Genomic DNA, 26375 nt, shown 5'->3' with positions numbered 1-26375 from the left:
TAAACTATTCCATTACAGTAATTGATTCCGTTTTCAAAAAGGTGGACAGACACAACGCCAGACACAAAGATTTAAAGATTCCTGTACTTCTCACCTCATCGCAGACCATACTGATGGACAACACCCAGTCAATAATAGATATTGAAATAACAATGGTGTAGCCTATTAGCCATTTGTTCTTTCTGAATTCTTCCCAGCCAATCAGGTAGCTCTGCGAATAAACGAGAAAAAATAAGCACCGTAACACTTCTTTTTACATGCTTATCTGTGAACAATTTTTGAATGACTTTACCTTAGCAGCAAGATCGATAGCAAAGATGATAATACAGACTATCTCAATGCTCTCGGTGAAGCCACAAGGAGGCTCCCAGTTTGGGGAGCGATAGCGAGCATCAGAGGTTAGAGAAAGGGAAGACGGACGCTCCACAAATGCCAGCAACAGCACCACCGCAATACTTAGTCCTAATCCCCTGCACGATGATAGAATAATTAATTATAGAGTCGAAGTAATGTTGGAATGGTACAAATGTGAATATCCCATAATATTTCTTATGTCTTTTACTAGTTTAAATAATTTAAACTACACTGGTATTACTAGATCTGCCATTTTAAGGACTTTCAAAGCCAATTTTGCAATTTCTCCAGTACTGTTGAAAGAAGAATTCTAATGGGATTAAAACTATAGCCCTGATGTTTGATGTCACTGAGTGCTGCCTGTAGGAAAAGAACCAGAAAATTTGAGGAATCAGAAACCAAATATTAAACCAGCAGCTGAAAAGGGCGCATAAAAATGAAACTGGGTTTCTGTGCCCCTCTTTATTAGTTGCCGTCTGTGTTTGGTCAACATTGTTTCTAATTTTCTTGTTTTTTTCTTACTCACAGCACTCGATGATGTCAAGCGGTATAGAAAGGAAAGTGAATTTTTCTAAAGTTAAACTTAGGTGTAAACAAAGGCGTGTCGGGGTCATTTTTAAGCAGACTTGTTTTATCTTTCTTCATTTAATGCGTTGGTCTATCGAGTCAGACTGCCAAGAAACATGGCAACAAGTTAACCTGAAATTCAAGCACTTTTCAAACCTTGAAAACACAACATAAAGATTCAAGCATTTTCAAGCATTTCAAGCACCTGTATGAACCCTAAACAATCAAGTGTGCCAAGAGCTCTTCTCTAGTGTGCTGCAGAAAATCCTTCCATTGCTCTGTATCTTTTGCTTTTGCAACTAACATTCATCCATCCCATTAGGTGGCAGCAGATTACTGTTTTCATTCTTTTTAAATACAAATTTTCAGATCATGATGTAGTGCATGTATAAAGAATGTGTGGTACTACAAATGGAGCTCAGCTGAGTCAGGTATATACATTTGCAGAAAACTGCAAATCTCCATGGGTTAGGTAAAGCATATAAAACACAAGAGTATCCACATCCATATCGTCATAAATAAAGAATGTAGAACGATTAGAACTGACCACTGGCATTTCCGTGAGTAGTACAAACGATACAGACGAAGTGATCTTGCGTCCACTCTGTGATTAATTGATCGATACTGAAAGAAAGCAAAGAAAAACAACCATGCTGTCATGAGTCAATAGTATGTTTTCACATCTTAATTAATAGGACACACAGGGGGAAAAGGGGGAAAACGGTCAAGTCAATTAAAATAGGTAAATGGTTAAATGTGGAGACCTCACGTATTGGCTCAGGGACGTTGCTCGTTTCTATCCGCTTCTAATTGGCTGGACTTTGTCATTAGCCATTTACAGCAATCCCTTGTTTTTCACGGGTGTTGCCCTCAAAAATCAATCTCGCTGTAATCAAAATCCTCAAAGTTGAAACCAAAAACAAACCCAATTTGCAGGCTCAAGTATTTGTTTTAAAAATAAAAGTATTGCATGTGATTACAAAAAACAGGTTTAATAGATAACGTCTGCACTGTCAAAATATAATTTTGGAAATAATCCAGTTGTTTCTGTAGTGCATTGGTTAGCACATTTGCCTAATATGCAAAAGGTCCCTGGTTCGAAACCTGGTGGAAACATATGTTGGCCTGGAGAGGGATGGGCGCCACCAGGCTGTACTTGCCACAGGAGATGGTGCCCCTTTCCATTTGTGTGGTTAAGGGACCCAACCAACCATTTTACATGATACTTTGTCACCATCCCGTGGACGTTATGGAAAACTGCATTTACTTTCAGGTTAGCAACCCCCAAAAATCCATATTGGACCAAAATAAAAATTAAAATATGTAAAAAATTGAAAGCCTTATACAAGCGTTAAAGCATGGGTCTCAAATCTGTGATAGTTTGAAACCGCCACCTTAATATGAAAGTTGAAAAGGACAGTGGTATATTTAGCGGTAGAAAAAAAATATACACATATACTTGTTGGTTCAGAAATTTGAATTTGATTTTTTTTTACACATCATGTGCTAATTGTGGGCCATCTTGCTGCTTCGAGTACCCAAAAACCTCAAAAAGGCTGGGCAAGAGAAATGAAGGTAAAATTGTGCATTTTGAGTCGACATAGTTTGCATTCTTCCTTGCACTCATTTTAGGTTGCAATACACAATACAGCAGCATCTAGTCATTAATACTTTTTCACTTAATTTCATTTATACTTTCAAATTAATTGTTTTTTAGGCCTCAATTTGTGTAGCAAGTATTTATAATCAGAGTGTTTCGCGTTTAAACCCAATTTGGCCCGGAGATACCCAAAACTTAGCTCCTGGGGCCCCCAAGTAAAATGAGTTGGACACCCCTGCCTAAAAGGTAAGGAAAGACATACGGTCTATCTTTCTATATTCATTCGAAAACATTAATAATCTGTCATTTTTTGTTCCAGAGAAACCATCCATTTTTCCATTATCAAACATTTTGGAAAAAGTGCCAGGGAAAAAACTATGGAGCGCCAAACACCGAAAGTGGCTCCAGAGCAAGTATAGTGAGTCGAGAAGTCCAACTTTGTGTGTAAAAGAAAGCATCTTTCTCTGCCTTTTTGGCCAGGCTGCTGGTTCTTTTGACGGTCCAGAGCGTTTTTTTTGCCATGTTGGTTTTTGAAGAAACTTAAATATAAAAAAGAATTGTGCATACATGATGTAGGTTTTTCCATGTGTTTATCGAATGTGTACAACTCAGAGACGGACGGGGCAACTGTTTAGCATAATGCAGAACACAATGCACGGAGTCGATTTAACCTTAGTTTCAATAATGAACCTGGTAATAACATAGTATCAACCTGGTAATAGTTAATAACTTGTTATTTTAGAAATGCGTATCAAACTGTGAGCCCTTTGCACTAATGAGTAACCCAAAGTAGCTCTCAGCTAGAAACATGTTGGATAAGGACTAGAATGATAAAAAAGGAAAAAAAAACTTTAAAATGTGAAACGTATATCATGACCATGACCATGTGATCATTTGAAAATTTACAAAAGAAACTACTGATTTAATAACGAGGAATAAATACAAAAACATAAAAACAAAGTACAGTTTAAAAAAGGAGGGGTATGTGAGGTAGTTTATAATGGACAGGCAAGTCTGAATAGGTGGGTTTTGAGTCTGGATTGGAAAATAAGACATGGTGGCAGAATTCCGAAAGTAGGTGGTAGGGAGTTCCAAAGCTGGGGAGCAGAGTGGCTGAAAGCACTGCTCCCCATGGAGCTTAAACAGGCAGCGGGTTTTGTAAGATGGAGCGAGGAGGAAGATCTGAGGGTGGGGGGCCAAGGCCAAGGATGGCCTTGGAGGTGTGACTCTTTGGTTGATCGGGAGCCAGTGGATGCTTTTAAAGGACAGGGGTTATGTGGGGGCGAGAGGTGGTTTTGGTAATAAGCGGGCAGCTGAAGTTTATGGAGGGAATTTAAAAGGTAAGTCGTAGAGGATAGAATTACAGTAGTCCAGGCGGGAAGTGACAAGGCTAGGGACAAGGATGCCAATCGTTAGGGAGGTCGGAAGACAGTCGATGGTTTGAAGGTGAAAGTAAGCAAACGTGGTGATGTTGTCTGTATGAGAGTAAATGCAGAATATACTGACCTGAGAGGAGGAAAGCTCTAAGGAACTGTTGAAGGTGAAAAAGAAGGTGTCAACTTTAGAGAGTGTGGAATAGGTGCAGATAAAACAGAGTTTTATTTCTGTTTGACTTAAAAAATTGAAGGTGAACCATGATTTTATTTCAGATAGGCAGGAGGTTAGGGAGGTTGTTGGGAGTGTGGAGTTTGGTCTGCAGGACAGGTCGAGTTGAGTGTCATCGGTGAAGCAGTGGAAAGAAATGTTGAATTTACAGAAGACATAGCCTTAGAGGAGGAGGTAGGTTATCCAGAGGAGGGTGCCCAAGACAGAGCCCTGGGGCACACCTGGGTTTACTGGAAAAGGGTCAGAGAAGAAGGACTCGAGTTGTACGAATTGATTGGATCTGTGAGGTGGGAATGAGACCTTTGGAGGGGGGTGTGGATGATGCCAATTGAAGAGAGTCCGCAGAGGAGAATGGGGTGAGAAATACTATCGAAAGGCACTCTGGTCGAAGAGGATGAGAATGGAAAGTAATCGGAGTCCACTGAGGTGAGGAGGTTGTTGGTGATATGGATTAATGCAGTTTTTGTGCTGTGACGTGGGCGAAAACCTGACTAAAGAAGCATCCAAAGTTATTTAAGAGACAGGTCTTCTACAAAACTTTTGGCTTCAACCAGTTATCCCTTTTTTGGTGATTTTGAAATTTTTGGGTGTATTTGAAATTAAACGCAAGCAGTCAGAAGGACAAATGTCAGTTGTTATAACGTTAAAAATGACAAGCGTCAATTGTGAAAACTGTTAAGAATCTTTAAGTGCTTTTGTTACAGACATTGCGGTTGACCACTGAATGTAATTCACACAATAGACATCATATTTGTTTTAGCTTCTGTTCAACTTTTGCTAATGTGCCTCTTCTTGGTTTAAAAAGATACAAAAATGTCTACTTTACTCTAATTTATGATTTAAAAATCATAAAATATAGAGAGAAGTCGATTTATGAACTGATGTTTCTACCGACCGAGCACAGCGCCTAATTGTTAAGAGATAGTATTTTTAATTACACTTGTACAAATCCGGAGCATGTTCAATAAAAGATCTATTTTTAATTGTATCCACTTTCTTTGTGCTTATTATCATTTGCCGCATAATTCGACCCACTTCATGCTAAATTTAAGAAATAAATAATGATTACTCGAATTTTTTGACTTATTGTTTCAATAGTAGTTGACTCAGTCGACTATTAAAATGGTTGCAGCCCAAAAAAATACGAACTTAGCAGTACAAATAAATCGTTGCTTGATGTTAATAAAAGTTACAAGGTTAAATAATGCAACCAAAGATTGCTTTGTAACAGACAAAACAGTGAATAATAGCATAGTTTTCCAGGTTTAAAATCCAACGGATCGTAGGAACTAGGGTTTGTCTTGTTGAGTAAAAGTGCTCACATACAAGTGTACATATACCTGAATGGCGTCTTCTATGAGAACAACAGCTTGTTGGATGTAGAGCTCTTCATCTATTGGAAGAGAGACTGGTGAGACAAGCAAGACCATCTTTGACTCAGAGAGAAATACCAACATATTCCAAAAGTAATGGCATGGCAAAATGGCTCTTCTAAAGTAACTCGTCTGCTCTGCAACTTGCTGACTAACTGAATGTAGAGACGACTTACTTAGAAAGATAAATAGAAATGTTGTCCGAGGAACAGGTCTGACTACTTTAATTCCTAATCAAATAAGAAAACTTTTCGCATGCAGCCTCTATTAAGTAAAAACAAAGTTGTGGCTTTTTAAGCTGGCCCACCCAAACAAAATATTATACCTGTAAACATAATTAGGGAATGCTAGGTATCAGTGCCAAAACCAGGTATTTTAAACGGTATCGATACCATGGTAGTCAATACCAGTCTTGGTGACTGTTAACAATCCATTTAACAATCCATCCATCCATTATCTTCCGCTTATCCGGGGTCGGGGGCAGCAGCCTTAAAAGGGAAGCTCAGACGTCCCAATCCCCAGCCACATCCTCCAGCTCATCCGACGGGATCCCGAGGCATTCCCAAGCCAGCCGAGAGACATAGTCTCTCCAGCGTGTCTGGGTCGCCCCCGGGGCCTCCTGCCGGTGGGACATGCCCGGAACACCTCCCGAGGGACGCGTCCAGGAGGCATCCTTATCAGATGCCCGAGCCACCTCAACTGACTCCTCTTAATGCGGAGGAGCAGTGGCTCTACACAGAGTCCCTCCCGGATGACTGAGCTTCTCACCTTATCTCTACGGGAAAACCCAGACACCCTGCGGAGGAAACTCATTTCGGCCACTTGTATCCAGGATCGTGTTCTTTCGGTCATAACCCAAAGTTAATGACCATAGGTGAGGGTAGCAACGTAGATCGACCGGTAGATCGAGAGCTTTGCCTTTCGGCTCAGCTCCCTCTTCACCACGATGGACCGGTACAGGGTCCGCATGACGGCAGACACTGCAGCGACCCGTCTGTCGATTTCCCGTTCCATCCTACCCTCACTCGTGAACAAGACCCCAAGATACTTGAACTCCTCCACTTGGGGCAAGATCTCATCCATTTAACAATCACCAACTTGAAATTAGAAGAACAAAAAGTGACATACATATAATGTAAATATCAGGCAGCAGAACCCCAATAAAAGTCTGGAGGAAGAAGACCAGACATCCTGGAAGGACAAGCCCCTACATGGAATGTACCACCATCAGATAGAGGAGGTGGCGGACATCAAGAAACCTTACCAGTGGCTGGAACATGCAAGACTGACATACAGAACAAAAACTCTGATCATGACAGCACAAGAACAGGCCATAAATAAAAGAGGCTGGCACCAGGATTTATCAGAATAGATGAGACCCAAGATGCATACTATGCAAAGATGCCCCTCAAACAGTCCAGCACTCGATTACTGTAATGCACTACTCTCCGGTTGCCCGAAGTCCAAAATCAAGAGCCTGCAGCTGGTAAGAAATGCTGAAGCGAGGCTTTTAACTAAGACAAGAGAGTTTAATCACATGATCCCGATATTAGCTAACCTGCATTGGCTCCCTGTTAGCTTAAGATTTGATTTTAAGGTTCTGTTGGTATTATACAAAATCATGCATGGACTTGCTCCCTCATATTTTTCAGATTTAATTACCCCCTATGTTCCAATCTGGAGCCTTCACTCTGAAAATGCTGGTCTACTAGTGATCCCAAGAGCCAAGAAGTGTTCCGCAGGTTCGAGAGCGTTATACATTCGGGCCCCGGTGCTGTGGAATGCTCTTCCCCCTGAGACTTGATCTGCAACCTCAGTGGAACTGTTTAAATCTAAGCTTAAAACACACTTCTATTCTATAGCTTATGAATGACCTACATTTCACTTTGACAATATCTGTTTATTATTTGTTATTGCAACATCTGTTGCAGCCTGGTCATCCTGGCAGTGCAGTCCCTTCTCAAGATTTCTTCATTTTCCTCATGTTGAGGTTTTTTAGTTTTTCCTTGCCCTCGTGTAGGTTTTAGATCAGGGGAAGGAGTAATAGTAGTCTGTAGTTTGCAATAGTCTGTGCAGCCCTTTGAGACTCCCTGTGATTAAGGGCTATACAAATAAACATGACTTGACACTTTGTGGCAGTGTGTGTAAGATGCTAATTGGATCAGCGTACATGTTGAGGCGCAACCAATTAGCTGAAATAGTATACAAGAACATCTGCAACCAGTAGGGCACAGAAGCACCCAAATCTCAGTGGGCTATAGCCCAAAAGGTCACTAAGAACAACTGGGCCATCCTGTGGGACTTCAGCTTGCAGACTGACAAGCAGCTGCTGGCTAACTAACTGAACATAGTGGTGGTGGACAAAGAGCAGAATAGGATGGTGATAATAGATGTGGCGATTCCAGCTGATTCAAACATCAGGATAAAGGAACATGAGAAACTGGCCAAGTACCAAGGGTTGAAAGAGCGTCTGGAAAAGATGCGGGAGATCAGGGCCAGCTGTGGTAGCGGACACTCGGGGCAGTAACCCCTAAACTGGAACAGTGACTGCAACGAGTCCTAGGAACAACACCTGAAGCCTCAGTCCAGAAGAGCAGCCCAAGGAACAGCTGTACAAAACCCTCCAGGCCTCTGGTAGAGGACCCGAGTCTATGGACAACACAGACACCACCCCACCAGGATGAAAAAGTACCCCTGGTCTAAATATGGTGGAGTATTTGCGCTGCTGCTGGACAGCATTTACAAAAACTGATTTTTGCGTTAAGTTTTTTGCACAATTTCCACTTTGGCTTCTCTACCATGATATTGTTTTCTAAATACTCATGTCAAATTATGTAGCTAGCTAGCTTCCTAAATGTTTTTTTTTAAATACAACAGATGTACTTTGTATTCTGTGTTCCTTGTATTTCATCATTTCGGTGAACTATCATCCCTCTCAAAGTCCGCATGAAAGAGCCAAAGGTTCTCGACCCTCTCTGTGTTGAAAGATCTGAAAAATGCTGTGGACAAACGATCACCATCAAACCTTAACTGTAGTAACGGTAATTTGGAAATATTCTAATTGCTGACGCCATCTTCTGGCTGAAAAGATTATTGCATCCTCTGTCAAGCTGCTTTGTGTTCCCCGTGGAAGACTTTCCTAAAAGCGCTCGAATAAACTTCTGTTTTCAGGTTTTTTGGGGGTCCGGGCTAGCATTTGGACTGTAATATGTGGAAAAGTTCTTGGGACAAGGGGGCAATACTTTTGCAAGGGACTGTATATCGCAAAGTGCAAAGTAATCACATAAAACAAAAAGAATGCAAATGGTACTTTGACACAGTAGTCCCTGAGACAACATTTAAGCTTATAACGCTCAACTTTGGGGTAGCCATGCTCACCAAAACTTCACTGAAACAAAAAGAACGAATTCAAAACACAGAAGAGTGACATCAATTTTCCTGTACAGAAGTAAAAAGTACAAACGACGAGTCACTACTGCTCATACAGGATGCACGCTAAAAAGTGGGATCATTCTGGCAGAAACCGACTCATATATTCATTCCATTGCGAAGTGCGAGCAGTATCACATAGACAGTACTACGCGTAATGGGAAAAAAAAGTTTTTATAAATGATATTTGAAATGTGAATTTTTTTTCAAGAGGCAATGTGCAATCTGAATCAGTTCTAGAAATAAAAAAAATGTCACTTTCCTCAATTTAAACAAACATAATTGGTCATCTGGGCAGCACGGCGGCGCAGCGGTTAGCGCGTGTGGGGCACAGTTCTGAGGTCATGAGATCGAACCTCCTGTGTGGAGTTTGCATGTTCACTCCGTGCTTGCGTGGGTTTCCTCTGGGCTCTCCGGTTTCCTCCGACATTCCATAAATATGTATGTCAGGTAGTTCGGACAGTCCAAATTGTCCCTAGGTGTGAATGAGTGAATTGTCTGTCCCTGTATGCCCTGCAACTGGCTGGCAACCAGTTCAGGGTGTCCCCTGCCCACTGCCCGAAGATAGCTAAGATGGGCTCCAGCACTCCCGCGACACTACTGAGGATAAGCAGTGCAGATAATGGATGGATGGATATATTTTAAAAAAGTACTTATTTTGAAATGCACTGTTTGTTAATGCAACTTCCATTGCAGCCTGGTCCTCCTGTAAGGGGGATTTACTCATGTGCGGTCCCTTCTCAAGGTTTCTTCATTTTCCTAATGCTGAGGTTTTTAGTTTTCCCTTGCTGAATGTTGTTTTAAAATATATGGTATGGCTGCCTCCCAAAATAACCCGAAAAATCCTATATAATTTGCTATTATGGCTCTTTGGGTCAAAAAGGTTCCCAATCCTGGACTATACTATAAGAAAACCAAAGTCACCAAAAACAAAAAATAAAGACGGGAATTGAAAATGGAAGATATTACCCAAGGACAGCAACGTTTTCACCTGTAGTTTGTTTGAAGTTGAAAAAAAAAAACATTAAAAAGCATGTTTAAAGAGATAATAGTCACCTGTTTGTGACCATAAAGTTGGGTCCGGGGGGTTTCCTCTCCCTGCGCGGCACCCGTAGTCTCTTAGAGTAGCATCGGCGCTTTCGGACAGCAAATGTTTTGATTCCATTCGAAAAAGCCGCGCGTTGTACTTTTCCACTTTCGAGTTTCTCGACTATGAAAATAAATATTTTGACATTTGGTGTGAAAGAAACTGTTTGGAGTCCACTACTTACCCAATTTTAGGGAACACTCGAGTTGCTTGGACTCTGTTGTGGCATGAGGAAGTTACTACAGTGCGTGGACCGATACAAATATCTATATTATCGATACCCAGTGAGTACGTGATACGGATCGATATTGTTTTAAAATGGACACTGTCTTCCCGTTCTAACCAACACTAAAATAACGTGAGTCGTGGGGTTATCCATACATTCTAATTTTCTAATTTCTGGTCACACTTAATTTGCATGACAGACTTTTATTTATTTATTTTAATTGTGCAATTAAAGAAACTGTGTATAAGACGCAGCATGGGTGGAACCAGCTTGTTTTGGGGTTTTTTCCAAGTACTGTCAAATTCAACCCAAGCACCTCTGAAAATGATAGCATTTTTAAAAGGATTTCCTTTTTATTTTTTGAACACACGTTAAGAATATTACTAGAACAACTTTTTAGCATCTTCGCAATATTGCTAAAATTCGCCCCATGCTGCCCCAGGCGGAAGCGGGATTAGAATTCACGCGTTTGTTACCTCCCGTCTCGATTACTGAAATGCCCTACTCTCCGGTCCCCCGAAAGTCCAAAATCAAGAGCCTTCAAGCTTTTAACTAAGTTTGATCACACGACCCCGATTTTAGCTAACCTGCATTGGCTCCCTGTTAGCTTAAGATGTGATTTTAAGGTTCTGTTGGTAGTATACCAAATCATGCATGGACTTGCTCCCTCATATCTTTCAGATTTAATTTGTATTTCTGTAGTATGTTTGTAGTACAGTGTTACTGTAGTATAATTTTTGTAGTATTTTTTGTGATATTTCCATCCGAGATTTTCTTGTAGTATCGCTATCGGTGTAATTTGCAGTATTTCTATTGTAAACCTCTTTTAGTGGTATTTTTGTAGTAATATTTCTCTAGTAGTTTTTTTTATATTATAGTATTATCTATTGGTATTTTTTTAGTTTTTCAGTAGAAGTATAATTGATGTATTTCCAAAGCAGTATTTTAGTAGTATTTTTGTAGATTTTTGTAGTATTTCCATCGTAGTAATTTTGTCATATTTCTTTAGTAATTTTGTAAAATTACTGTAGTTGTGTTTTTGTAGTATTTTTGCAGTAAATAATTATGTAGTAGTATTTTGTGTCATGAACCGGAACAGGATCAGGACCCAAACGCTTGACGTTTCTCACACAAGCTTTTATTTTACGGGAAATGGGGAGTCATACACGTTAGGCAGCAGTCTGGCGTGGAATGATAGGACCCCGGAGACCGACGAGATCGATACCAAAGGGGTTGATAATGAAACAGGATATCAAAATTAAACAGGACAAACTAGACGGGAAGGAAAACTGGAGAGAATAATAAACAGGACAAAAATAGACAGGAAGGAAACTGGAAATCGATATTAAACAGGACAAAAATAAACGGTAACAATACCAGACTGGAAATACCAACAGGAAACAGAACTGCGTCTGAACCCACGTCTTGCGGGGCAGAGGTTCGTTGACGAGCTGACAAAGGAAGAGTGAGAGCGCTGAGCTTAAATAGATGGAAAGCCGATCTGTCAACGAGCTGCATATGGCGCCACACGGGCGGGGCCAATTGGGCGCCATGGCAACCGTGACACTTTTGTACTAAAGTATTACTGTACTAGCATTTCTTATCGTAATTCTATACTTTTTTTTATTTTCAGAATGAAAGCAAAATAATATATGAAGTCCTTGTTTTTAAGCACTATAATCGATAATTAGTTTTGTAGTTATTGTGTATTATTTCTGTTGTATTTCTGGAGAAGTATTTTTGAGTAGACACACGAATAAGGGGACCGAAAAAGTGAACCACTCTCGGGGGCCCCTAGTGGTTGCAGGGCCCTAAGCAGCCGCTTAGCTCGCTTATTCCTTGGTTTCTGGTGTTCGTGATGAATAAATTCTGAAACGATGTTTTGGCTTTTAGAATTTATGTCACTTTTTTGATTAAAAAATCTACTTATATTCCACTGTGTAAGTACAGTATATTGCCAGGACCGACTATTAGTATAAACAGGGTTGGGTAGGGTTACTTTAACTGGATTACTTTCAATTACTTTTGGATGACTCCAATACCAAATATGCTCATAAAAGACAAAAGAAAGTAAATATGAACAAAATGACTACATTTTGTGCAGGCTTGGGGAGTAACGGAACACATGGAACTGCAAAAATGATGTTGGGAAGCTGTTTGGATTGATTGTCATTTTGTTTCTGTCGCATTTTATGTTCGTTTTGCTGGAGATCAAAGAGATCAAAGCCAGGAGAGAAAGCTTACTACGTGTTGTGAGTCATCATTTTATTCATATTTAGTTCCTTTTGTCTTTTATTAGCATATTTGGTATTGGAGTCATCCAAAAGTCATTGAAAGTAATCCAGTGTGTATCCTGTATCCTGAGTATAAATATCCAATCCAACGTCTGATAAAAGTCTTAACAAACCTATAATCTGTAAATACAGCTAAGTAGTTATATAACTTGTATGTACAGTGTGTAGTATGAGTAATACAAGCACAAATAAGGTCACCTTGTGTAATCTAATTAAATGCTTAAACACATGCATAATAATAAAGGGTATTTGCAACTGCCTGGTAGTGTGTTTACAAATATAAACCATGTTCATTTTCTTGGACTTTTGGGATAGGTTTTGTTAAAATAGGGATGGTTTTGTTCATATTTTGCTCTCATCAATCCAAAAATGGAGCAGAATGTTTTTTTTTTTAGAAAAACAAGGCAAAGGCACAAAATAGGGCATAAGGAGAGCCAAGTTATCCATTTATTTTCTTTCAACAATCGCAAAAAGAAAATCTATTTTCATGGCCATTACTCCGGTAGAGATGTTCAATAATCAATGTAATTTCAGGTTGAATACACCTAAACCTCAGTGATTAGTCATACTGATACTGCCATGTTTTGCCAATTGCCCTCACCTGCGCTCACTTGTTCAACCCCAGCTGCCACTCGTTCCCTAATTAGTCATTCTCCTATTTAAGCACGTCATTCTCGTTTACTCCTGGTCAGTCTGTCAGCGAACCTCAGCGCATGCAAGGCAAGCACTTTTGACTCTGGCTCATGTTTTGATCCTGACCTGTTTACTGTATCGATCCCCGATCCAAGCTTTGTTCCCCTGTCCCGGCTAACCGTATCCTGCCCGATTCTGTTTCCTGTCTCGATCTGGATCCAAACTCCGTTCTCCTGTCCCGGCTACCCGTATCCTGCCTGATTCCGTTTCCTGTATTGATCACCGATCCAAGCTACGTTCTTAAAAATGAGAAGTACAACAACAGCATAGATAAAAACATAAACCACATGTTGCAATTCGAGTACACCCTGTCCCCAGACTGTCAAGATAATCCCTCCTGATAATATTCTCATCTGTATTAATAGCTTTGTGAGTGAGACCTATATAAGAAGCACTGACGCACAGAACAGAGGACCAAAAGAAAGCGAAACATCTCTCTTGTTTTGCTTTGGATCTTCAAGACTGCATCTTCCTCTGGATTTAGGATCACCCCAAGCTAACATACAGGTTGGATAAATGATGCTAACACACGCTAGTTTTAGAATTGTGCTGAACCTTCAATGGTGTTTAAATCCGATCACAGATTTATGTTGAAAGAGCAAGGACCAGGGGTGTCTGAACTTTTCAGAAAGCGCTAAAACAGCTACCAGTTGCTTCACCTTTCCACAGTGTTCGTTCCCAGTTCGCTTTTTGTAGCATGTTTTGTCTGGCAGTGCCTCTTAAAATTATATTCTCTGAAAACAGCCACAGTCTCTTGGTGAATTCGGCAGACGCAGTCGTTTTGGATTTCGGTGGCCCTCATAATCACCTTGCCTTTTTTTATTTAGGGTCGCCATGTCGGAAATGTTGTGGACTAAAATTCTCACAGAAATACAATAGCAAAATGGCAACTGCCATTGTGTGGTCTTATGACGGTTTTATTCAATTTATTTTTATGTTTTTGTACAAAACGGCGGGATTATTAAATAATGATTATAAAGTACAGTGCTTTTATTTGGTAAACAAATATTTGATCATGTAAATTGGGTTTGTTCTTGAGTAATAAATGAAATAATAAACAAATAAAGGTTGTGATTTTGTGGATTTTGACAAATGGGGGAATTTTTGGAACGAGACCCCTGTGAAAAACGAGGGATTACTGTAATATGCTGAAGTGATCTTCCGAATAAACACAACTGATGTTTTTATTGTTCTATTTCCGTGTGGTAGACTTGAATGCAGCAGTAATGGAACACGAAGGTGCCGCTGCCAACCCTCCCAAGTTAAACGAGAAGGAGAACAGAAGACTGTTCAAGAGCAAGCCTCCCAAATCTGGACAGAAAGAGTACGTCGACTGGCATAGTGCATTTACTAGAACAGCTTTCTTCCATATTCGCAACATTGATAAAATTCGCCCTTTGCTGTCTGTCGGATGCGGTGATTAGAATTAATGCGTTTGTTTGATTACTGTAATGCCCTACTCTCCGGCCCCTCGAAGTCAAAAATCAAGAGCCTCCAGCTAGTACAGAATGCTGCAGCCAGGCTTTTAACTAAGACGAGAAAGTTTGATCACATAACCCTGATTTTAGCTAACCTGCATTGGCTCCCTGTTAACTTAAGATGTCATTTTAAGGTTCTCTTGGTCGTATACAAAATCATGCATGGACTTGCTCCCTCATACCTTTCAGATTTAATTTCCCCCTATGTTCCGGTCCGGAGCCTTCACTCTGAAAACGCTGGTCTACTAGTGATCCCAAGAGCCAAGAAGAAATCTGGAGGTTGGAGAGCATTCTCCATTCGGGCCCTGGTGCTGTGGAATGCTCTTCCCCCTGAGATTCGATCCGCAACCTCAGTGGAAATGTTTAAATCTAAACTTAAAACACACTTCTATTCTATAGCATATGAATAACCTATATTTTATGTTGATAATAAGTGTATTATTTGCCCTCATGTAGGTTTTAGATCAGGGGATGGTGTGATAATAGTCTGTGGTTTGCAATAATCTGTGGTCTGTGCAGCCTTTTGAGACTCTTTGTGATTAAGGGCTATACAAATAAACATGACTTGACTTCTGAATGGTTTTTTTTTCAGATTTGATGACATTCCAGAGATAGACAGTATGGGAGGTAAGTCTCCGAAGGTAGTGAGATCCATCACTGTTGGAAAAATCCTTGATTTCTTTTGTTTTCTTGTAGATGCAGAAGTCATTTGCCCCTGGGAGGCTCTGAAGGACATGGAGCTGAGCGACTTGGCCCAATTTGGAATCGTCTAAAATGTGTGATTAATAAAGCGCAGTTCTTGTAGTTCATATTAGCATTCGTTGTGTCTGTTTTGAGGCCGTTTTACAGTTTAGCCCTGCTGCTTTCCCGGCTACTATGAGTCAACAATGAAGATATACTCTCCATGGCTTTCATCAGCCCCAGTGGCCTAATGGATAAGGCACTGGCCTCCTAAGCCAGAGATTGTGGGTTCGAGTCCCATCTGGGGTGGTACCTTTAGAGAAGACAGGAATTGATATAGGAAAAACAATTGTCTTCAAATTGAAAACTGGAATGGATGGAATAGTCAATATAGAATAGAATCTGAAGATGAACAGGGAAATAAAAAAAATCTAAATAGGCTGTATATTGAATAGAAGATATAATTTATAAATGCAAAAAGAAAGAACAAATACTTCTTAGATAAGTATATAACTGGCAATTATGTCAGAGTACACAACAGTGGGGGATAAATAAGGTAAATGGTACAATGAAAGAGTAAGTAAATAAATAAAAGGAAAATAGATATTCATGCAATAAAATGTAACAGGGGTACACTGGAAAAATGGGGGGAGAGAAAAAGAATAAAACATTAGAATAAGTAAAGGAATGGAATAAGAACTGAGGGTGAAAAATATGACAATAAAAATGAAAGAAAACAGACACAGGGAGGGAGAGGAAAAAGGGATAAATGACAGCAAAAAATAGAACAAGAAAAATAAAATAGTAAAGACAGAGGAGGAAAAACAGAACAATAAAAATGAAAAAAATAACAGAACAATGGAGGGAGAGGAAAAAGTTAAAAAAAATGAGGGGGAAAAAAAGAAGACAATAAAAATGAAAGAAAACAGGCATATGGAGGGAGAGGTAAAAAGGATAAATGACAGCAAAAAATAGAAAAAAGTAAAGACAGAGGGGGGGAGCAAAACAATAAACATGAGTGTAAACAGAAAAATGGAGGGAAAAAATACAGGAAAAAGTAAAAAAATGAGGGGGGAAAAAAAAAAGACACAAAAAATGAAAGTAAATTCTTCTAAAGGGCAGTATAGTAAAAACAGTTTAGTTTAGCCCATTACTTGCGAACATGTAAAACGCTGGTAACAGTCTCACAACTAAGAAAGAAATCTGTGTTAATAAATTGCATCTACAAAAAGTGATGGGAAACCGCACTGCTCTATTGTTTCTGTTTCTCTGTCATGTTTTCGGGTGGACCAAGTCAGTCAATGATTGTGCACACTTGCGCGTAAAAATGAATCACGAGTAGCGTCGTGCACTTTGATTTTGGGGTTTGATTTGATTCCACAATGAATATCTGCACATCATTCTGTTCAAAACTCCATCGGCTAACCAATGGGTTAATCATAAATTAAATCTGTTACTACTGGCCAAATATATCCAGAGCTAACAAAGGCCATCTCCATTTTAACAATACGGGCTCTACAGACTAATGCGGGTAGTGGACTGTAAAAAAAAAGCCTGCAATTGGCCGAGAGCGGTGTCAATCAAAAGGTCACAGGCTAACTGCTGTATTGAAAATAAATTTACAAGTCTATTTATTTGTAAACGGTAACTATGTGGAGAAACAGACACATTGCAGCAAGGGATGTCCAATGATGCAGAAATGCTTTTAGGCAGATTTTTTTATCTGTTGGTATTATTGTGTATTTTGGAGTAAATAATTGGGTTCACTGGACATTACTGGATGTAACGAGTACATGTTTGCATAGAATCATCTCATCAGCTGACTACCAGGGGATGTTATTGGTGAGCTATCTCGGCTTTACGGCTTTGGGTATCTTGTTCAAGACTGATCGCGATGTTCCTGTGATAAGTACATTTAAATCATTTCATGAACCGAGAGTTTAAGCAAAAATGAACATTGCTTGGGCCAGCTGGGTGGTCTCAGGGTTGGACATCCACCCCCTGAGACTGGGAGATAACAGATTCAAGCCTTGGCCAAGTCAAGGCTTACAACATTTTTGGGTAAGATTTCCAGCTAAATGCGACTTCGATGATCTCCATATCCAACACCACCATATTTATTTTAAACATTGTTTTTAATCAACATTCTTAATTGATTAGGATCAATCGATCGAGCACCTCGTGCACTTTTGCATTTTCATCTACGAAAATAACTAAACAGGGGAGACCATCCCTTAGGGAATATTCCCACCGTCGTTAAAAAAAATAAAAATCACAATATAGTTACCCACACCACCTCTCCCGCTTGTGCAGAAGTGGACCCGTGATGTCACACACAATGTATTGTTTGAGGAAGTACTCATGGATGCTAATGCCTTAGTGTAGCTAGCAATTTCATTTATTGTGGTACCAGTTTTGGAGGGAATGTCGTTGGGCATCGCCCCAAAATATATGCAGAGAGGAGAAATGGCAAAAAGGGAACACTCTTTATTGCATTCGGCACACGTTCCAAATTCCAGAAACTTTGGCCTTTAAACTGTCCTCAAAAAACTGATATGATATCTCATGAGAGTCGCCTGCCCCACTCAGCATAACAGCTTGTGACCTCCTGCAACAACATCGACCCACGACTTGAATGAATGAGAACTTTACTCGAACATTAAAATAAAAACAGAACAAAAACAATAACTCAACAACAAAATAATGTTATATAATATGTTCGAAAAGGGGTAGTAAGAAGCAAATGCTTATATTCCCTACCCCTTCATCGTCCCTATTAAATACACCAATGATATAACAACAATAGTGATAATATTAATAATAACAGTTATGATATAACAATAGCAAAAATATCACAAAGTTAATCATAGTTCTAGACGCAATATTCCCAATCTCTTGTATCACCCATTTCCTTCATCTCTGTATTCCACCAGGAATGTTTTTTTGTATTTATATTTGAACATGTGAATAGTTAGACATTGTTTGATCTCGTCTTGTAAATTGTTCCAAAGTTTGACTCCACACACAGACACACACATACTTTTCCTGGTGGTTCTCACCTTCCACCAGATATCCACACACCATAGGCTACCGTCAGCTCCAAGACTTGCCCGCCTCCAGTTTCCGGTTCAACTTTCCTTAACACTAGTTATCATCCACCTTCCACAACACCAGACACTGTAAAGAGTTGTCCCCCAAATATTAATAAATTTCAAAAGGTCACTTTCCCTCCATTGAATGCTTTCCGTGCTTTCTTCCACTACGGCGAAGAAACCGGAAACTCAGCTGCCGCGAAAGATTTGAAGATTAACGAATCGAAGGTTAGCAAGTGGAAGAAGCTGAATAAACAAACTTCGATACTTTTTTTCAGGATATTTTACTTTGAAAATCAACACTTAAGTAAACCACAACCAATCTCAGTTTTGCTACTGTAATAGAAGGGTGGGCAGCACGGCGGCGCAGTAGTTAGCGCGTGTGGGGCACAGTTCTGAGGTCATGAGATCGAACCCCCTGTGTGGAGTTTGCATGTTCTCCCTGTGCTTGTGTGGGTTTCCTCAGGGCACTCTGGTTTCCTCCTACATTCCAAAAACATGCATGTCAGGTTAATTGGCCGGTTCAAATTGTCCCTGGGTGTGAATGAGCGAGTGAGTTGTCTGTCTCTGTGTGCCCTGCGATTGGCTGGCAACCGGTTAAGGGTGTCCCCCGCCCACTGCCAGAAGATAGCTACGATGGGCTCCAGCACCCCCGCGACCCTACTGAGGATAAGCGGTGCAGATAATGGATGGATGGTGAAGGATTTTATACATTTGACTATAAAAGATTTTGTACGATCAAATACAAATCACATTTAAATGCAAAAAATGTTCACTGGCTGAGCTGTGGGGCGAAGTCAATGCAACCTAGTAAAGAATGATGTTTACAGGAACAGCGGGGAACTGGGACGAAGGGCTGATAAGATAATCAGCGCTTCTCGACGCAGACGGCCCTGGTGACGTAGAAACGCTCGGGGATGTTTTGACCATTTCAGACATCGAGGCGAGGGGGCTTTCCTGGCACGCCCATGGGAGGAGCCGGCACACCAGCTTGCAGAAAAAAAACCTGGGCCGGGAGAAGGAAGCAAGAAGATAGAGAGAGAAGGCTTGACGGAGACTCGAGCGACACTAATTCGATGGAGTTAACTTAGTTAAATTATTTAAGAAATCAAATCTCCCCCCGTGTGGAGATGCCGGTCTCTTGTCCATATTTTCCCATCAAGAAACGAGCGCGCATTGTTAGGTGAATGCATGTTGTGTTTGGTTAATGGAGTCAGATAACTCATTCGAACAATTTGCTAAACGATATATTTTTAATATTAATTCCTAACAATGGTAATAGAAGAGTAAAACACAGAGCATTAGCATCTTGTATGCACGAGGGGAAACGTTTCATGCAAGCACAGGGCACCCGCACCCTTTCATGCAGGGTCGCCCTCTGTAATATTAAATACTGCGCCTTTTAGCACAATGCGCCCTATGGTTGCTAAAATACTTGAGAAGGTAAGTAGGACAAAAGTCACATTTAAGAAGTCTTGGGCTGAGGGTTCAATAGTTGCGTGGGCGCAATGTCCGTCTGGGGCAAGTTCGGGTTAGCGGGCGTCTGATTTGAGATTGGGTTGGTCAAACCGCCGGGTTGGAGAGCTGTGGCTTCTGTTGCCTTGAATTTCCCCCGTGGGACTTTCGAACAGGTGTGGAGGTGAGTCAGGAGGCCGCGGTACGATCGCAACTTGGTCCGGCAATTTTCACACCTACGAAAAAAGCAAAAATCCAAAACGTATGGAATTCTCCAGTTTAATGAAATGATCTGCATTTATATAGCGCTTTTCAAGTCAATGACTTTCCAAAGCGCTTTACAATGTGCTCTACATTTCCCAACAGCGGCCTTGTATTGCAGCCATGTAAGACGCTAACCTGCTTATCGGGGGTATCAGGGGTTCAGTGTCTTACCCAAGGACACTTCGACATGTAACATGGACGAGCCGGGATTCGAACTGGGATCTCTTGATCCCAAGACGAGCGCTCTACCTCCTGAGCTACTGCCGCCCCAATACAAGAAGGGAAGCTGAAGTTCTGTTTACACGTTCGTAAACAGGGTTACTACGACTTTAAGGCAAGTTGAATTCAAGACTCTTTAAGACTTTTTCAAGGTCTTTTAAAATCAAATTTAAGACCGAGTCGACAAATAAAACACGATTGAAACAAACAAGGGCAGCACGGCGGCGCAATGGTTAGCGCGTGTGCGGCACAATTCTGAGGTCATGAGATCGAACCTCCTTTGTGGAGTTTGCATGTTCTCCCCGTGCTTGCTTGGGTTTCCTCCAGGCACATTCCTCCCACATTCCAAAAATTGTCAGGTTAATTGGCCTAACCAAATTGTTCCTCAGTGTGAATGAGCGAGTGGTTTTATGTCTATGTCTCTGTGCCCTGAGACTGGCTGGCAACCGGTTAAGGGTGTCCCCTGCCCACCGCCCGAAGATAGCTGGGATGGGCTCCAGCACCCCCGCAACCCTACCGATGTTTAATTCTTATTATATTGTTTTACATTTTCAGGGATTTGCGTTGTTGTTCGACTTTAAATGTGTTTGGTGTGTAAAAAGCCCAAATTGTTTCGTAATTTACAATTTTTTGGGGGTAGATTTGTGAATATATTTTATTTTACATCATATGTGTATTTCAGGGATACCTTTCAAAACATGTGGGATTAATAATCATTAAATAATTTGGTGCATAATGTTTGATTATATTTCTGTGGTGCAGTGGTTAGCACCTTCGCCTTTCACGCGAAAGGTCTCTGGTTGGAAACATGTTGGCCTGGAGAGGGATGGGTGCCACTAGGCTGTACTTCCCCAGGACACACCACAGGAAATGGTGCCCCTACAACCCTAGTGATTAAGAGAACCAACCCACCAATGCATTATTATTATTATTGATACTATATCAGGGCAGCACGGCGGCGCAGTGGTTAGCGCGTGTGCGGCACAGTTCTGAGGTCATGGGATCGAACCTCCTGTGTGGAGTTTGCATGTTCTCCCCGTGCTTGTGTGGGTTTCCTCAGGGCACTCCGGTTTCCTCCCACATTCCAAAAACAAGCACATCAGGTTAATTGGCCGGTCCAAATTGTCACTAGGTGTGAATGAGTGAGTCAGTTGTCTGTCTCTGTGTGCCCAGCAACTGCCTGGCAACCGGTTCAGGGTGTCCACTGCTCCAGAAACCCCGCGACCCTACTGAGGATAAGCGGTTCAGATAATGGATGGATGGATGGATGGATACTATATCATTGAAAAAAGAATGGACGGTCCTGGGTGTAACGAGTACATGTTTGCATAGAATCATCTCATCAGCTGACTACCAGGGGACGTTATTGGTGAGCTATCTCGGCTTTGTGGCTTTGGGTAGCTTGTTTGAGGCTGAGCCAAAAAAGTTGGTTTTCTAAATAGAGCTGTCCTCTTTGGTGCGACCAGTAAGGGTTTGTTGGCACTTAACACGACAACGCCATAATGACTGATAGCCAGCGTGTTTAACGTAATTTTCACGTACTTAAAAAAAAAAAAAAAAAATCCCTTTTTATTGCATGCTCTGCAGAGTCAAGACTGACAAGAAACATGGCGACGGCAACAATTTCAAGCATTTTCAAACACTTGACCCAAAATTCCAACATTTTCCTGATCTAGAAAACACAACATTAACATTCAAGCATTGTCAAAGAATTCAAGCACCTGAGTGAACCCGGGGCAAGGAAATTAAAAACTTTTAGAGAGATACTTACAGGAAGTACATGTTGGGTTTGTGATGTCGTCTCATGTGTTCCATCAGTTTCTGCATATTTGGGAAAGAGCAGCTGCAGCCGACACTGGAGCAGTTAAACACTTTACCTGTAAAGAGGAAAAATACTAAGTACACCAAATATAATTCTCATACTCTCCATTACAATACGGTCTGTAACGGAGCAGATGATTAAAAAAACACAAAAACAAAAAAATGACAACTACCGGATTTCCTGCAATAAAATGAAAAATGGTTGTCCTCATATTCTTTACAATTATTTTACCTGAATTACTTGTTTGATTTGAAGATTTGTCCTAACATTGTATTATTTTGCACCTCCGTGTGGTTTAAAAAAAACAGATTGATCAAAATAATATGCAAAAATACAAAAAAAATACAAAATTATTTTAAAAAAAAAATACTTGTAGGTCAAGAATTGTATTTTACATAAAATGAGGGTCTTGTAGAGGAGAACTGGGAAAACTACAGCCCAAGGGCCACATGCGGCCCCCCAGGCTGTTTCACCCGGCCCACTAAACAACAATAACCAAAATAAAATGACAATATTATATAATATATATATATATATATATATATATGTATAGTGAAGAAAATAAGTAATTGGACACCCTGATATTTTGCTTTATCTCCCATGAGAGGTCTGAAATTTTCATCCTAGGTGCATGTCCACTGTGAGAGAGATAAACTAAAAAGAAAAATCCAGAATTCACAATGCATGATTATTTTAACAATTTATTTGTGTGATACAGCTGCAAACAAGTATCTGTGTGTCATCCAGTATTCTGACCCTGAAAGACCTGTTAGTCCGCCCATTAGAAGTCCACATGCACTTCATGTATCATTCTGAATCAGATGCACCTGTTTGCGGTGGTTAGCTGCATAAAGGCACCTGTCCACCCCATAGAATCAGCAAGACATTAATTTGTATTATGGCAGAGACCAAAGTGCTGTACAAAGACAGCAGAGACAAAATTGTCAACTCGACAAGGCTGGAAAGGGCTACGGAGCAATTGCCAAGCAGCTTGGTGAAAAAAGGTCCACTGTTGGAGCAGTCATTAGAAAATGGAAGAAGCTAAGCATGGCGGTCAATCTCAATCGTAGTGGAGCCCCGTGCATGATATCAACTTGCGGGTTCTAAATGATTCTAAGAAAGGTGAAGTGAGGAATCAGCCCGGAACTACACGACAGGAGTTGGTCAATGACCTGAAATGAGCTGGAACCACCGTTTCCAACGTTACTAAGACCTCATGGTTCGAAATCATACACAAAGATTCCCCTTCTTAAACCAGCACATGTCAAGGTCCGTCTTAGGTTTGCATATGACCATTTGGATGATACAGAGTCATGGGAGAAAGTTTTGTGGTCAGATGAGAACTTTTTGGTCATAATTCCACTAATCGTGTTTGGAGGAAGAAGAACCCTAGCGAGCCAGTCACCCTATTGGTTTGCATCTTAACTAGTTGAACTGTTTTGAGTGTTTTAAGCAGAGTTTTGGTAGTTTTCGTGGAAAATGCCTAGGCGCTGTGTCTTAGGTGGGTGCAGCAATGGTACCACAAACGCCTGAATAATGCAGCTGCCATACTGATATTTTGCCGCAGAGGTCAGGAAAGAAATGAACGAAACTCAGAGGAGTGAACAATTATGCGACACATGACACCCAAGGTTCAATTGCTTCATGAAGCTTCACTCTGCCCATCACTAGCTTTTATAGAAGATTTGAAATGTAACCCTAAAATCACTCACCGGGAAGGGATTGTGCCGGTATCGCATGGTCTCGAACGTGGCTAGCCAAAGCACTCACATCAGTGTACACGCGTTTGCAGTCGTGGAAAGGACACGGCGTCTTATTTCCTAGAAAAGAAACACGTACGTCGGGGAAGTAACGCAGAAATGAGAATACCAAAAACTGTAATTGTATCTTGTTACAGTTACAGAGAAATAAGGACGTGATCAAATGACAGGTACATTTAGTTGAAATAAGGACTATAATTTGACTTGTTCTGCCCACACAAAAAATATTTAATGTCTTGGTTGGAGTAGTCTGAAAAAAAGAAAAAGGAAATAAAAAGAGAATAAAAAGAAAGACAAACAGACAAAAGCAAAAATAAAAAAAACAAGAAAGCAAAGACAAAAAAATAAACGTTTGAAAAAAAAAGAAACAAAAGAAGATACAAAATTAAACAAAAGGAAAAATTGAGAAGAAAAAGAGGAAAAAAAAGCAAAAAAAGGAAGCTAGGGGAAAATGAGAAAAAAGAAGAAAAAAAGCAAAAATAAAAAAATAAGTTTAAGAGAAACAAAAAAACATGAGAAAAAAAAGAAACAAAAGAATAAAAAATTAAACAAAAGGAAAAAAGGGGAGAAGAAAAAAAACGCTAATTGAACACAAAAAAACTCTGGAAACAGAGCTGTGCAAAGAAATTTAGGGGGGATATTAGTTGCCTTGCTGTCGGTCACCCCTTTCGAGGGATATGACCTAGAAAAGGATGGATGGATGTCTAAATAGATAGTTAGATGTCTAGATGGATCAATGTCTAGACAGATGTCTAGATAGATGTATTGGTAGATAGATGTCTAGATACATAAATAGATGTCTAGAAAGATGTCAAGATGTCTAGATAGATAGACGTCTAGATAGATCGATGTCTAGATACATAGATAGATGTCTAGATACATAAATAGATGTCTAGAAAGATGTCAAGATGTCTAGATAGGTAGACGTCTAGATAGATCGATGTCTAGATACATATATAGATGTCTAGGTAGATAAGACATCTATCTACCTAGACATATATCTATGTAGACGTCTAGGTAGATAGATGTCTATCTACCTAGACATCTATCTACCTAGACATATATAATAATAATAATAATAATAATAATAATAATAATTTCCTTGTATTGTCATTCTGTGTAACAATGTACACAGAACGAAATGTCGATTGCACCTGACCCGTTGTAGCGAGCCGATGCAGCCGCAGCCAACAGAGGGCGCCGCCGACCACTTTTTAAGTCTTAGGAATGACTCGGCCGGGGCGCGAACCACCGACCTCCCAGTCTCAAAGCGGGCGCCTTACCATCTAGGCTACTATCTATGTAGACGTCTAGGTAGATAGATGTCTATCTAGCTAGACATCTCCCTATGTATCTAGACATCGATCTATCTAGACGACTATCTATCTAGACATCTTGACATCTATCTAGACATCTGTTTATGTATCTAGACATCTATCTATACATCTGTCTAGACTCTAGACATTGATCCATATATCTATAGATCGATGTCTAGATACATAGTTGGATGTCTAGGTAGATAGTTGTCTAGTTAGATGTCTAGATAGATAGAGATAGATGTCTAGATAGATCGAGAGATCGATAGATAGATGAACATTTGACATCCACCACTGAGACTCATGTCTGGTAACGGGCCCATATTAGCACAGTTGGAATTGGAGTTATCAAAAAGTAATGAAGTTACATTAGTTCAATTATATAGTACACATTGTTCAATAGGTAACTAGTAAATGTAACGGATTATGTTTTTAAAGTAACTCTCCCAAACCTGGGAACACATTGCTCCATATGTTGCTGTATGAGAGCAGTGACAAATTCTAAACATGACTGATTGCTAAGCTTCTTTAACAATAAGAAACAACACCTTCAGTTCCATTTCCATCAAACGTCGGCCGGACGCTGGTACTCGACGACATTGTTATAGTATTATACTCGAAGAGTTTGTATCTCCGTCTCGAAGGAAAACAATAAGCGACCGGAAAAGGTGGCGCAGTTTTTTGTCGTCATTTCCGGCAGGTGGTGTCGTCACTAAGAGTGGTCGGATTGATCCAAATATCAAAGTTATTGATAAATGGCAAATACACTTATCGGATCGAAACTGTTATCCTTATATCGAAAAAAAATGTCAGCGAGTCGTAAGATTATGGTTGGTTGGTTAATTCCTTTAACTACTAGGGTTGAAGGGGCACCATTTCCTGTAGTGTGTTTTGGGCAAATATAGCCTGGTGGCGTCCATCCCTCTCAAGGCCAAAATAATGGTATGGACCCCTTAACCACTAGGGCTATTGTGGCCCTGTTTCCTCTGGTGTGTCTTGGGCAAGTATATCCTGGTGGCACCCATTCCTCTTCAAGCCAAAATAATGATATGGATCTCTT

At 40.4% G+C, this 26375-nt stretch overlaps 3 protein-coding genes and 2 non-coding genes across 6 annotated transcripts in view; 3 read left to right on the top strand and 2 right to left on the bottom strand.

Moving 5' to 3' along the window:
- Positions 1 to 10274, bottom strand: part of tpcn2 (two pore segment channel 2) — a 44200-nt gene extending 33926 nt beyond the window's left edge. Inside the window, exons 1-6 of one of the 2 annotated variants that reach the window (XM_088333542.1) lie at positions 10200 to 10274; positions 9985 to 10138; positions 5467 to 5534; positions 1469 to 1545; positions 293 to 470; positions 95 to 211 (exon numbers count right to left, since the gene is read on the bottom strand). In XM_088333542.1, coding sequence (XP_088189668.1) covers positions 95 to 211; positions 293 to 470; positions 1469 to 1545; positions 5467 to 5534; positions 9985 to 10093 — 549 coding nt within the window. In that variant the 5' untranslated portion in view covers positions 10094 to 10138; positions 10200 to 10274. The remainder of the gene's footprint in view (positions 1 to 94; positions 212 to 292; positions 471 to 1468; positions 1546 to 5466; positions 5535 to 9984; positions 10139 to 10199) is intronic. The other variant, XM_088333543.1, reaches the window with a different exon arrangement.
- On the top strand, positions 1965 to 2037 carry trnai-aau (transfer RNA isoleucine (anticodon AAU)). Its single transcript has one exon. It is a non-coding gene; the product is annotated as a tRNA-Ile (tRNA).
- A 3304-nt stretch (positions 10275 to 13578) lies between the features above and the next one.
- Positions 13579 to 15515, top strand: LOC148366751 (retinal cone rhodopsin-sensitive cGMP 3',5'-cyclic phosphodiesterase subunit gamma-like). The gene is made up of 4 exons (XM_088333544.1): positions 13579 to 13735; positions 14438 to 14552; positions 15299 to 15333; positions 15403 to 15515. The coding sequence occupies exons 2-4, from the start codon at positions 14455 to 14457 to the stop codon at positions 15477 to 15479; spliced, it is 210 nt and encodes a 69-aa protein (XP_088189670.1). The 5' UTR covers positions 13579 to 13735; positions 14438 to 14454; the 3' UTR covers positions 15480 to 15515.
- A 108-nt stretch (positions 15516 to 15623) lies between these two features.
- On the top strand, positions 15624 to 15696 carry trnar-ccu (transfer RNA arginine (anticodon CCU)). Its single transcript has one exon. It is a non-coding gene; the product is annotated as a tRNA-Arg (tRNA).
- Positions 15697 to 18018: 2322 nt separating this feature from the next.
- On the bottom strand, positions 18019 to 26016 carry znf414 (zinc finger protein 414). The gene is made up of 4 exons (XM_088333147.1): positions 25864 to 26016; positions 23952 to 24059; positions 22189 to 22294; positions 18019 to 20170 (listed from the first exon to the last, which is right to left on the bottom strand). The coding sequence occupies exons 1-4, from the start codon at positions 25913 to 25915 to the stop codon at positions 19945 to 19947; spliced, it is 492 nt and encodes a 163-aa protein (XP_088189273.1). The 5' UTR covers positions 25916 to 26016; the 3' UTR covers positions 18019 to 19944.
- Between the last annotated feature and the right edge of the window lie 359 nt (positions 26017 to 26375).

The sequence above is a fragment of the Urocampus carinirostris genome, chromosome 4, assembly GCF_059441175.1.
Source record: "Urocampus carinirostris isolate Australia breed hairy pipefish chromosome 4, RoL_Ucar_1.0, whole genome shotgun sequence".
Classification (NCBI taxonomy): Eukaryota; Metazoa; Chordata; class Actinopteri; order Syngnathiformes; family Syngnathidae; genus Urocampus; species Urocampus carinirostris.
Note: the sequence above shows the minus strand (reverse complement) of the source record. Positions and strands in the feature narration are given on the sequence as shown.